This window comes from Lissotriton helveticus, chromosome 7 (assembly GCF_964261635.1).
Source record: "Lissotriton helveticus chromosome 7, aLisHel1.1, whole genome shotgun sequence".
Lineage (NCBI taxonomy): Eukaryota > Metazoa > Chordata > Amphibia > Caudata > Salamandridae > Lissotriton > Lissotriton helveticus.
In genome coordinates, this window is record NC_136068.1 from 1043392546 (window position 1) to 1043406020 (window position 13475).

A 13475-nucleotide genomic window follows, 5' to 3' on the forward strand; every position below is an offset into this window, starting at 1 on the left:
ATTTTCTTCCTTTCAGGAGACATAATACTGCCATTATCCTCTAATGTAGCTATATAATTCAAAAAATATTCTTTCCAGTCTTGCCATTTAATAATTGGTTCTCCTGGATTAACTAAGAATTCCTTTGGATCACTTAAAGTAATGCTGGAATTAGTATTTGAAGTGGAGGCTGTACTGTTTTCTCCATTCATGTTGTAGTAATTATGAAGATAATGTGCCAAAAAATATGTAAATAAATAAGTATAATAATTATAGTCTTACTTTACCTTTTTCAATGTTTTCTTTTTTTTTTTTAAGAAGAAGAATTGTGATCCAGCGCTGGTCCATCATTTGTGTTTTCATTAATCACTCCTAAAATACAATGGCTCCCGCTTGTACTTTTATTTTATTTATTAACTTAACTGTAGAATTATATGACGGTATCGCCTAAAACACATTTAGTACACAAAATAATAATTTGCATTGAAACGGGCATTGTGCCTTTTACATCGGTAACGTTAGAACCTGCCGCTACTGCAGCCACTTTCCTTGTTCCTGTTCTTTGTGGAACGGGAGTTAGAGAGAAACACTTGTTTTGTTCTAAAGATGTGTGGTATAACTTCGTCTACATACGAAAACATTACAACGTTTGATGTGACAATGCTCAAATCTCTTCAAACATCGCCCTAGGGCCTAGGACTACTCAGGTGCACGTAAAGTTGTTTCTTGGCCACCTGTGGGCCGACGATATGGCGAGTTTGTGCCTGACCCAAACATGGCCGCTTATTTGAGACTTCGCGACTATCGAAGCGTAAACAAGTCTAGTATACTTGACGGAGTTTTTAAGACGCATGCTAAATTCATTTGTGGTTTGATAAAGCAGAACAGAAGTTAATTGCCTAGTTAAAAGATTCGATTTTAAATCGATTGGGGGTTCGTAGAGATGACGCTACGTTTTTGTTTTCCGGGTTTCCTAAATTGCCGGTGTAGTGGTTAGCCCAAAATCCCGTGACTCTGGTTGGCCCCAAGTCCCGTGATGCGCGTGTCGCATGACGTAGCAAGAGTCGATTGGCTGCATTCTGGTCGCTCCAGGTGAAGCGGTTGACAGTTGAGGCGGCGGCCAGGTCGGTACACGTTTTCGGGCTGATGGAAGACGGCGGAAGCGGGGCGGCCAGAGGGGCTTATGGAGCTCCTAGTTCTGGCGGCAGCTTCGACCTCGAGAGGTTCCTGCGGCAGCCACAGACTGTGACCCGAATCATTAGCGCGGTGAGGAACCATGAGCAAAGGCAATCGTGCTACGGTTGAGAGCGAAACCGGAAAGCTTTAGACATTTAGAGCTGTAGTCTTCTCTGCTGACACAGTTAGAAAATGTACTTTCAATTGCACTTTCACTTTCCTGTCATGATCCGAAGTTAGAAACAACTTGTAGAGCAGAGGGTGGGGTTAAGCGCTGTCTCGAGCATGCTACGCTTTTTATTAGCTTTGCGTGGCCATGCACCTGGGAGCGGTATGCTTGCACAGCCGTGGAAGGACTTTTGCAGGAGGCTCAGTCAGCATCCCTTTGAGTTGCACTGATCAAGAAGGGCAATTTTGGGAGCCAGGTTACTTAAATACATAATTTGCTCTGAACAAGTAAGGGTTTAGCATAGATAGTGGGGCAGTGACTTCACTTTGCGCAGGAAGAGATGTCTCAACAAGATCATTTCAAAATACTGTTTCTCCCTTTCTGATAACCACCGAGACTGTTACTAGATTGATAGCTGGTCACACATATAACTGACTGAATTCAAGCTAACCTTTCTGATGAAATCGGTCGGGGCTGGATTCTTCTCATGAGGAACAGGGTCAAGGCTGATATGTTGGGGTCTGAACTGGGGTAGCGAAGTGAGCAGAAGAACAATGATAGATTTAACCCAGATCTAAGAGTCACTTGGGGTTGAGTGCCTGAAAAGTTTCAATGCTCAGTCCATCATCTTCTCTTTAGCAAGCAATTTATTCCAAAATAAGACATCTCTGCTCCTTGTTCTGGGTAGCCTGGTCTTTGATCACTTGCATCTCTCTGGCCTGCTAAAATTCCATCTTGCTGTCCTTTGGACAGTGTGACACAGGTCCAGTTCCAGGATTCTAGAACTGGGGTCATGAGGAAGCATGGATGGGCAAAGAAAAAGAATGCAGGAATGCCCAAAATGCTGACTTTATACCTTTCCTCTCTGTTAGTCAGGTGATCGTTTCCCTGACCGTAAGCATTCTTCCCATTCTCTGGGGCAGATTTACAACTTCTGGTGCATCTCTGCTAATCAGCTGGGATGCTCCAGAACAGTTGGTCCACGCCAAACCACCAGTGCGCCACCACTGATGCACTGCATTTATAATGCGGCGGACCGTGGTGCACGGATGGGCTGATGCATGTCGCATCCCCTGGCGGAAAGGCAGACGCAGCTCCAGCAAGGCTCGGGTTGCCCCTATGCCGCGTCAATCCTTAAGCCTGCTTCAAGCATGCGTAGGGTTTTGACGCAGCATGGCCGTAAAAGTGACTAAGTGAAATCTTGTAGATTTCACTCAGCCACTTTTCCGAGGCGTTCCTGCGCCGGAACCCCCCACCCCCGTGCCGGAACGCCCACATGTGGCGCAGGGCTTTACGTGACGCATCTCCCAGATGTGTCACATTGTAAATACATCGCAGCATGGCGCTCGCTTTGTGCCGCTGCTGCGTCACAAAAGTGACGCAACGGTGGCACAAATGTGGCGTTACGGGGCTTGTAAATCTGCCCCTCTGTGTTTCCAATATTAGGTGTGTGCCTCCTATCACGTCATGGTCTCACTCCCAGTGTATCAAGGCAGTGGTGACTGTTTAGTGACGACTGTGGCGCCCCAGACCTTTGAGACCTGGCTGTTGAGAAATCAAATTGTTAAAAGATCAAATGAAATGGGTGGATGACAAGTTGCCCCATGCTTTTGTCTTAAAAGTGATTTGAGGGTACCTCTCGTTTTGCTGTAGTTCTGACATTTGTTTTGTTTGAAAAGCTTACCCAAGCAAACTTTTTTCCACCTGACTGTTGGGTGCTCCATTCACTGTGTAGAATTTCCCTTTTTTTGTGCTGCTGTATTGGGTGTATGCTGCTTCACTAATTGTGTTATGCTCCAGCCCTCAATGTGTGGAATAAGCAGTGTCCGTTCAGTCACGGCTGTGGTGCTGCATTCTGTTGAGACACCCGACTGTTGGGAAATCAAATTTGGTAAAGGGGCAAACAAATTAGGTGGTAGATTCCTCCACCTGTTTGTGGTCCCAAAAGTGATTTACGTTAGCTCTCATTACCATTATTTCTTACAATTTCGTTTTGTGAAATGCTCAATCAGTGCAAACTCTTTTTTTCCTTGATTCTCCGAGCTGTGCAGAATCTTACTCTTCTCGCCCACTCACGCACTGATATGTCACCCAATCAAGTTATATACTTGATCAGGAATCCCTCTGGTGATGTATATTTCCCGTGCTATTTACAGCACCAAAGATTTACATTTTCCTTCTATTATGTTCTTTCTTATGCTTTCAAAAGTTTTCTAACATATGCAAATTCATACCTCGATGTTCCTCTGTATAAAGTCTCATCCTAATGACCGCCTAATTATTCCATGTGATATGTCGTCTTTCACGTGTAATCTGAAGGCAATGTTATGTAATGTCATTTCAGCGGTGGAATGTTGGCTTCAGTTTTCTGATCTGTGAATCTCCTCTTGACCTCTCTTGCCTAACCGGGACTTATGTACAGAGAAATTCATATCACACACTGTATGATCTATTACCAGCAGTAGATCTTGATAGTTGCCCATGCTAATAAACCCAGAGACAGGTTTGGCATAAACAACAAAAAAATCAGAGCATTTTAAGGAGAAGCTCTTGCTTTCAAATGCAAAATTGAATACATAACAGTAAATTTGCTTATATTTTATTGCCTCCTCCCTCTTTCATAATGTTTTGATTTATCTCCTCTTCCAATAATGAAGGTTTAGGACGTTTCACCCTCAATAATGGTTGTTCTATTGTTCTGAATGACTTAAACTTTGATCAACAAACCCTCGTTAGTGTCGACCATTGCTCAAGGTTTACAATATAATGATAATGAATAGTGAACCCACTCATCTTTTAGGACATGTCAATGCAATTTTTGCCACTTCTGGCCTATAGTGCAGCATAGATCCTACATATTGTTCCCACAGCCAGATCACCACTGAGTCCTTTTCACTCTCGAAACATATAAAACAATGAAAAGCAGTAGAAGGAAGATCATGACGAGACAGATGTTGAAAATGCTTCTCTATCCATGAAACAAATGAATTAATTACATTTATCTTTGCCTCTAATCCAATTATGGTCAATCAAAATGACCTAAATTGTGATTTATCCGCTTTTAATCAAAATCTAACAAATTACTTTTAAAAGACATTACCTATTAAGTTCAGCAGCTATATCAAAAATCTTCTTCACAAGAACAACCCTTGGTTTACACTTCACTAACACATCTGTTAACTTAAAGTCTGGAGAGCAGAATGTAAACTGCACTCCTATTACACTGATGAGGTAAAGTAACTTTATACCATGGCAATAGTCTCATATAGACAACAAATTATTTTGGATGAACAGAGCTACTATTTCATCCACATTATACTAGTAACAAATACATCAAAAAAGATCTGCAGGGTTATTGTAAAATTGTTGTCCTCTCTAGCACATGATAACCAATTTGTGGCTTGGCAAGCTTTGTGAAACAATCTGTTATTTTGCCTTTCCACCAAGATTGCTAACATTGGATGCTACACTGAGGAGGAAGCCTTCCTTACTACCACTGTTTCACTTTCCTCTGTCTTGGAGAAAAACTAAAACAAACTCGCTCACCGTGCAAAGACTTCTGCCAGACAAATAGTTAACATTCTCTCACCTACAGGGTCTCTCGAGCACCCCGACGAATATGTACCTAGCTTCTATAATGAGACAAATTGTGGTTCTGCTCCTCATTTCAAGTATAGTCAGCCTGTTTAATCAATTACTAAATCGAGGTATTGTCCAGTTAGAGTGGAAATAAGCAATGGTCAAAAACCATGTATTTCTGCACTAATAAAGCAAATGGATGCACTTCAAGCAGCATCTAAACTTAAGTTTTGGTGAACCGCTTCACTTCCTTCCATCATGCGTGGTGCTGCTACAAAATTTAAAAAAAATAAGGGTGGGGGAACACAGTGAAGAACTGTTTAAACGACATGAAGTGTAAGTGTTGGGCACTGTTTAAGTCTAAGGGGCATTTAACACATTCTTTCGCCGTGCCCCAGCCTGACAGTGTTTCTTTGTGCTACCAACAGTAAATCAACAAGAAGCATGACTTGACCACCATCAAAGCATTGACTTTATAGCAAATTGTAAACGATTACCTTATGAGAAAGGTGCCATTTTTGGAAGCTATGGCAAAAGCCGATTAAAAAGACAGATGGAAAAAGCATTGTAGTGCATAACTGTTGGAAATGCTGTAGGGTAAGAAACGCCTGCTAGAAGTGTAGCATAGGTAAAGTACCCATTCAGGAGCAGCTCGACAGTTACTGAGGCAACTAAGCATGCTGCAATGCCTAAGAGCAGATACTTGCACTGTCCCGGGCTACATACTGCCTGAAAGAAGCCGTCCTTGCCACGTGGGTTAAGCCATCAATCACTGCTGTCGGGGAGGATACATTCAGCAATCAGCCATTCCCTTAGAACGATTCTGAACTAGTTTAGGGAATGTTGGCTTGGTGCAATGTGCATCTGTCGGTTAATGTGACTGGACCCCAAGAGCCCAAACATTACAGTCCACTTTTGTGTCTCAGCAGAGCTGAATTCTCGTTTGCAGCATTAGAATACAAGATATCCGTCTCTGCTTTTGAATGCCTAATTGTGCATTCTGAGGGAGTGCTAGCCATCTTAAATGATGATCTAGAGGGGAGAGGATGTGGTTTAAGACTAGAGCGGTCGACTTTGCTGCTAGGGCTACAACTGTTCGAGTATCGGTGGGCTGCTCAACATTTTTTGTTTGAGTAAATGTGTGTAATGCAAATGGTGCTCTTGTAAAGCAATCCGATACCTTGGGTGGAGTTCCACTATGCAAATTATGAAAAAAAGCACATAAATTACGTAAACACAAGAAAACCTTGTTGGGGGGGATGTGAGGGTGCGGTAGCTCCAGTTAGGATGCGATTGGAAAAAGAAAAGTCTGTCAGCTGAGCTTGTTTACAAACAAAACTTTCAGAAAAGACTTGCAGTGACCAAAATAAAAAATTGTGCGCTGAAGGTAACTTAGATAGAAGGGAACAAATACATTTAATGGGGCCAGTCGCCATGGGAGGGAACCAGACCCCAGAAAGAGGGACAAATACAACCAATGCACCACTGTAAATCAAGGATTGCTGAACAGCACTCCAAAGAACAAATGAAAAACGATGGGCGTGCTCGAAGACCGTAAAGGAGATAACGCATGATCTTGAAGGCACAGTCCCAAAAACCTTCTTTTCAGTAGAGGACCATGCTAGCTTCTGTACCGTATTCCAGTTCCCATATATTGGAAACATTTGGGAAAAATGGTATTCACACAGTTAACATGCTTTTCGCGGCCAATCATTTTACAGTATCTTTAAGCCGGTGGGTGTCAGAATTGTTCATAGCACAGATCTGGTATTGAGTTCAGCATTGTATAATCTCCAGAGGCTGATGGACATTGGTTTAGAAGGGGCTAAGGTCCTTTTGAACATTTTTGCAGCCTTACATACCACTGACCAATCACTGTTCCTTTCCATATTGAAGGATGTTAGCCTTGATCATCTTTCCGAAGAACAGCTCCACTTATTTTAGACAAAGTACAACCAGACAGGTTTTTTTGCTTTCAAATCAGTGCCAAGTCAGGGTAAATATGGAGTGCCCCGGGGTCTGCTCTCTTTTTAATTTTACATATTACCGAAAGCCTCTTTCCTATATGCTAAAGAAGTACAGGTTTTTCATCTATGCTGATGAAATCCCAAGTAGCCGCTACACAGGCAACCACTTCCACATTTGGTTGCCTGCAGGAGGAGTTAATTAATGTCATAATCCGCATGCAGCAATGGATGGCCTCTCTTATTTATCAAATAGAATCCATTAAAAATGTAAATGCAGGTCACACAAAATCGACAGTGATAAATGGAATCTGACATATGGGCCCCCACTCCTTTAGCTAAAGTCTGGATTTTGGGTATTCGTTTAGATTTGGGGCTTTTCCTAGAAAAGCAGAAATCCAAGGTAGTCAAGTACAGTACAAAATCCTCCACTGTATTGCACCAGGGTACCACAACCCTGTAGTTAAAGCCTTAGTCCAGCCATAGCTGTACAATGGAGATGCCATCTACCTAGAACTGCCAGAAACATTAAAGAAGGCTGAGCGCCTACAAACTGTCACTGACCAGCTACTGAGTGGTGCTAGACTGAAGTATCATTTTAACCCTATCCTAACAATGCTTCCTTGATTATCGGCTAAAGGGGTAGTTTTGCTTAAATGCCTTGTCCCAGTTCTTCTCCCCATTCCCTAGCTTTAAAATTAGGATCTAATGTTGTTCACTCGACATAAGGAGGTACTATTTCTTTCCTTCACTTATCCTTTATTTTTCACATACTGCAACAACTTAGGAAAAAATATTTTTACTAAGGCATATGTTCTAAATGTATGCACGTTTTCATTTACTTCTCTTGGTCATCTTTAGCAGATTCTTTCTGTTACATCACTTAACTACATTATGATGGGAAGTTGCTGTTCCTTCTGTAATAGAGGGAGGGTCTCCGAATCCCCTGCTGTACATTTATGCTTTCTGGAGGGATGTGATATTACTGCTTTTCACCTGTTGATTTCACATGTTTCTTAAGGCACGTATCACCCAAAGATTCCCCAGTGTTTTGCATATTCGGCCGAGATTTGGACCTCAGGCTGCATTGTTTACAAAAACAAGCAAAATGAGGCATTTCCACTTGTGAAAGGATTTGGGTAGGACAGAGGTTTCTCTTGGGAGGGCCTGGCCGACCCAGCCCCCACCCCCATAGAACAGGGCCTGGGGACACAGGGAAGCTCTTTTTGTGTGGCTATAAAAATATTGTCCTATTACCCCATATGTATTGCGCTAAAATAGCATTCCATCAAAGCTATAGCTTAGTTGTAGACGGTGTGCAAATGTGCATCACTCGCAAAGTCTTGCAGATCTCTACTCCTATTTATATGATAAAGTCTGGCTGCCATCAGCTGCTTAGTGATCAGAGAGAATTCATCATATCAATGTTTGTATTTGATGCATTAAAAAAGTGTGCATCGGGGCACGAGGTGGGTTTTTCTACCCAGTAATCTGAGGTTACTGATCATGTTCTGTTTTTAGGTCTCGCATATGCGCTGCATAGGAGACCTGACCTTTAGTCGCCGTGCAGCTCTTTTTCAAAGCACATACTCATGCTTGTGGCGGCATACGCCTTGCGGGAGTGCGCAGCGGCGCACCACAAGCACGAGTATGTGCTTTGAAAAAGCAGACTGCTCTCCCCAGCACGCGCGCACCACTCGCGGGTGCACCCCTCCGCCTCGCTTTCCCGCTGCAGCCTGCTTGTTCATTTTGTCTCCTCATACTAGTACTTAATTCCTTTTGCCCCACTTTCTCTCTTACTTTGTCTTCCCTTCCTTTGCTCTTCCTGTCTGTCGTTCACCCCATCTTTTCTTCCCTGCTTCCACTTTCTCTCCCCCTTCTTTATTACTCTTTTACTTGCTTTCCCGCTCTACTTTTATCTTTCTCTTTCCATCTGTCTCTTGCTTTCACCCCTTTTTCCTCGCCCCCTCCCTGTTTTTCATGTCCATCGTTTTGCCCCATCCCCGTAACATAGACCGTTTATCCGCAGAAAGAAGTTTCATTTAAGACTCTGCCTAATTCGTGTAGGAGCGACACGAAAGGGCACGCAGCAGTTGAGATCACGGTCACATCACTTCCAGACCCAACTGCTTTCTCTGCCACCATCGATGGTTACCGTTTAAGTACTTTACTAAAGTGAAATATTACTTAAGAACGTGAATGACCTTATTGTTTTTTGAGCTCAGGGGTGGCAGCGCTGTTCATGTACGCGGCCAGGCAGCCACAGTTATACTTTAGGGTTTTTTGAGTTATATTCGGCTTCACGCATTACATATGTAATACTCTGTTTATGCAGGTGACGTAGGTTCAGGAAACACGATTAGTGCAGCAGCTACAGTGTGATTTGCATCAATGGTATGGGAGCCCGCGGACTGACCCCTCCCCCCCTTCCAAAAACAAAACATTATGGCTGTGCTTTGGTACACGTCCAGGAAGAAAAGACCATTCAAGAAACCAGACTGTACAATTACTAATGATGCATACACACCTGATAATATTTCAGTACCCAGGTCATGTTGTTTTAGTGTGCCTTAAGTTATATGTTTTAAGAGGTATCTGCAGCATTTGCATATTTCCCTACAGATAACATCAAATGATAATTAAGTCTGTAAACAGTTGTATGCTCTGAGCGTTTGCCAGCCGTGTGACACAGCATCTGTTTTTTAAGGCATGGAGCAAGTAGACAATATGCAGGGTCTCGTTTTTCCAACAGGGCTCTCGAAAAGAGAACCTTTTATCTCGCTTCTATTTCCCTATCGCAACCTCTCAATATTGTTCGGCATAATAGGCTTGAGTTAGTATAAAATCGGTAGTAAAGTTCAAAGTTATTCCAAATGATGCTCCAAATATTTCTATCATGGGTCCTCCAAAATCTTTACTATGACACAAATTTAAGACTTGTTTGAGAACTAGCCGGAGCTCCTGAAACAAGCATTGGCATAGCCCAGTGGTTCCCAAACTTTTTTGACCCGTGGCTCCCCTGACCTAATTGGCAGTTGGCCGTGGCTCCCCACTATTTTTTTACCCGCGCACCAGGGTGCCGCGGCGCCCCCTTTGGGAACCACTGGTCTACATGAAGAATCAAGCCTAGACGTGATGAAGGATTCAGAGAGTAGCCATCACAATCATAAAACTTTATTTGCAATCACCAAGATCTTATAAAGTACATCTCAATGCATACAACACCATCATAGAGTAGTATAAAGCACTCACCACTAAAAGTAACCAGGCTAGAGAAAGGCTCAAGGAGCTCTGTGGCATTACAAGAAGTTTACTTGGGGTGGGCTCTGATCATGGACGTCAGCAGAAATGTTTCCGGGGGGAGGCACATTTTTAACTTCATCTCAATCCCCCTTGCACCCTTCTCCCCTCTGCTTTGCACCCTTCTTCCCTCTGCTTTGCACCCTTCTCCCTTCTGCCTTGCACCCTTCTCCCCTCCCCATTGCACCCTTCTCCCCTCTGCCTTGCACCCTTCTCCCCCTCTGCCTTGCACCCTTCTCCCCCTCTGCCTTGCACCCTTCTCCCCCTCTGCCTTGCACCCTTCTCCCCCTCTGCCTTGCACCCTTCTCCTCCTCTGCCTTGCACCCTTCTCCTCCTCTGCCTTGCACCCTTCTCCCCCTCTGCCTTGCACCCTTCTCCCCCTCCCCCTCTGCCTTGCACCCTTCTCCCCTCCCCCTCTGCCTTGCACCCTTCTCCCCCTCCCCCTCTGCCTTGCACCCTTCTCCCCCTGTGCCTTGCACCCTTCTCCCCCTCTGCCGTGCACCCTTCTCCCCCTCTGCCGTGCACCCTTCTCCCCCTCTGCCGTGCACCCTTCTCCCCCTCTGCCGTGCACCCTTCTCCCCCTCTGCCGTGCACCCTTCTCCCCCTCTGCCGTGCACCCTTCTCCCCCTCTGCCGTGCACCCTTCTCCCCCTCTGCCGTGCACCCTTCTCCCCCTCTGCCGTGCACTCTTCTCCCCCTCTGCCGTGCACCCTTCTCCCCCTCTGCCGTGCACCCTTCTCCCCCTCTGCCTTACACCCTTCTCCCCTCTGCCGTGCACCCTTCTCCCCTCTGCCGTGCACCCTTCTCCCCTCTGCCGTGCACCCTTCTCCCCCTCCCCCTTGCACCCTTCTCCCCCTCCCCCTCCCCCTTCTCCCCCTCCCCCTTGCACCCTTCTCCCCCTCCCCCTTGCACCCTTCTCCCCCTCCCCCTTGCACCATTCTCCCCTCTGCAGTGCACCCTTCTCTACCTTGCACCCTACTCCCCCTCCCCTAGCACCCTTCTCCCCCTCCCCCTTGCACCCTTTTCCCCCTCCCCCTTGCACCCTGCTCCCCCTTGTACCCTACTCAACCTCAGCCTTGCACCCTTTTCTGCCTTGCACCCTGCTCCCCCTTGTACCCCACTCAACCTCAGCCTTGCACCCTTTTCTGCCTTGCACCCTTCTCCCCTCTGCCTTGCACCCTTCTCCCCTCTGCCTTGCACCCTTCTCCCCTCTGGCTTGCACCCTTCTCCCCTCTGGCTTGCACCCTTCTCCCCTCTGGCTTGCACCCTTCTCCCCTCTGGCTTGCACCCTTCTCCCCTCTGGCTTGCACCCTTCTCCCCTCTCCCCGTTGCACCCTTCTCCCCGTTGCACCCTTCTCCCCGTTGCACCCTTCTCCCCGTTGCACCCTTCTCCCCCTCTGCCGTTGCACCCTTCTCCCCCTTCTCCCCCTCTGCCGTTGCACCCTTCTCCCCCTTCTCCCCTCTGCCGTTGCACCCTTCTCCCTGTTGCACCCTTCTCCCTGTTGCACCCTTCTCCCCTATGCCTTGCACCCTTCTCGGCCACCCCCTTGCACCCTTCCCACCCAATGGAGGGGGCTGCCACCTGGAACAGTGGTACCTTTCAAAAGCATGATGGACCCCGTGCCTAAAAATGAATGTGTCCGTCTGTAACGCAACTGGTGCTAATGTAAAGTGCTCTGATGCCTTCGGGTGGAGTCTGCGCTGTATAAAACTGCAGAAAAAGTACCTCGTTGGGGGCCTTGTGCTGCTTTTGGGGAGCATTGAATCAGATGACGTAGTAAAATTACAAAGAGCACGGTGCAAGTGGCTTTTCACACCATCATAAATTCATAAACAGCCTCTGAAGACGTATAACCAGTAGGCGCTTTATACAGCGCTATATATGAAGCTGTGTGTGGTCCGCGGTGCGCAGTGTGCCTACATGAAACAGTGGAGACTGGGAGGGATTTATGAAGCCATCGCCCAGGAACATATATGTAGGACGACGAGGCCGCACAAGGGTGCCCTCGAGGGAGCAGAGCAGGAACACGAAACTGAAAGACATCACACCACACTCTCCAACATGCAGTAGTCCTGAATGACGACCCCTCAACGAGGAGTGAGGCAAAGACAGAAGCTGGCAGAGTGCGGCTGCATTAGGGCATAAGACGCCCACCCAACGCTCTCCACCAGGCCTCTGACCCTGTACCCACCCAACGCTCCACACCAGGCCTCTGACCCTGCACCCACCCACCCACCCACCCAACGCTCGCCACCAGGCCCCTAACCCTGCACCCACCCAACGCTCTCCACCAGGACCCTGCACCCACCGACCCAACGCTCTCCACCAGGCCTCTCACCCTTCACCCACCCACCCAACGCTCTCCACCAGACCTCTCACCCTGCACCCACCCACCCAACGCTCTCCACCAGGCCTCTCACCCTGCACCCACCCACCCAACCCTCTCCACCAGGACCCTGACCCTCCACCCACCCACCCAACTCTCTCCACCAGGACCCTGACCCTCCGAATCCACCCACCCACCCAACGCTCTCAACCAGGCCCCTGACCATGCACCCACCCAACGCTCTCAACCAGGCCCCTGACCATGCACCCACCCAACGCTCTCCACCAGGCCTCTGACCCTGCACCCACCCACCCAACGCTCTCCACCAGGCCTCTGACCCTGCACTCACCCACCCAACGCTCTCCACCAGGCCCCTGACCCCAGCCACCTGACCCTGCACCCACCGACCCAACGGTCTCCACCAGGCCCCTGACCCTGCACCCACCGACCCAACGGTCTCCACCAGGCCCCTGCACCCATCGACCCAATGGTCTCAACCAGGCCCCTGACCCTGCACCCACCCACCCAACACTTTCCACCTGGACCCTAACCCTGCACCCACCCACCCAACTCTCTCCACCAGGACCCTGACCCTCCACCCACCCACCCAACGCTCTCCACCAGTCCCATAACCCTGCACCCACCCACCCAACGGTCTCCACCAGACCTCTGACCATGTACCCACCCAACAAACGCTAAAGGACCCCTAAGCCTTAGGAATGACCACTCACCTGGGCCCATTGGCAGTAATTACAGAGTCCCCTAGTCCAGTAATGAGCAGCTCGCCGCTGGGGCAGCAGGAGCAGGTAAGGCGCTAGGGGTGATAAGCGCAATAACCAATCACCAGATAGTAGTGAGAAGAAAACCCCAGGAGATGCGTGCCCTTGGGCAATGTCTGACATGTGTGAGAATCAATCACTCATTGAGATGCAGAGTGCGAGGATCACGTGACCTGGCAGCGCAAAGGAGGGGGGGGAATTGC

At 47.4% G+C, this 13475-nt stretch overlaps 1 protein-coding gene across 1 annotated transcript in view; it reads left to right on the plus strand.

Annotated features, from left to right (window-relative positions):
* The first annotated feature begins 1019 nt into the window (after window positions 1–1019).
* The window catches only part of SYNGR2 (synaptogyrin 2), a 187896-nt gene continuing 175440 nt past the window's right edge, over window positions 1020–13475 (plus strand). The window contains exon 1 of the mRNA XM_078653868.1: window positions 1020–1245. Within this exon, the coding sequence (XP_078509994.1) occupies window positions 1126–1245 (120 nt within the window). The 5' untranslated portion in view covers window positions 1020–1125. The remainder of the gene's footprint in view (window positions 1246–13475) is intronic.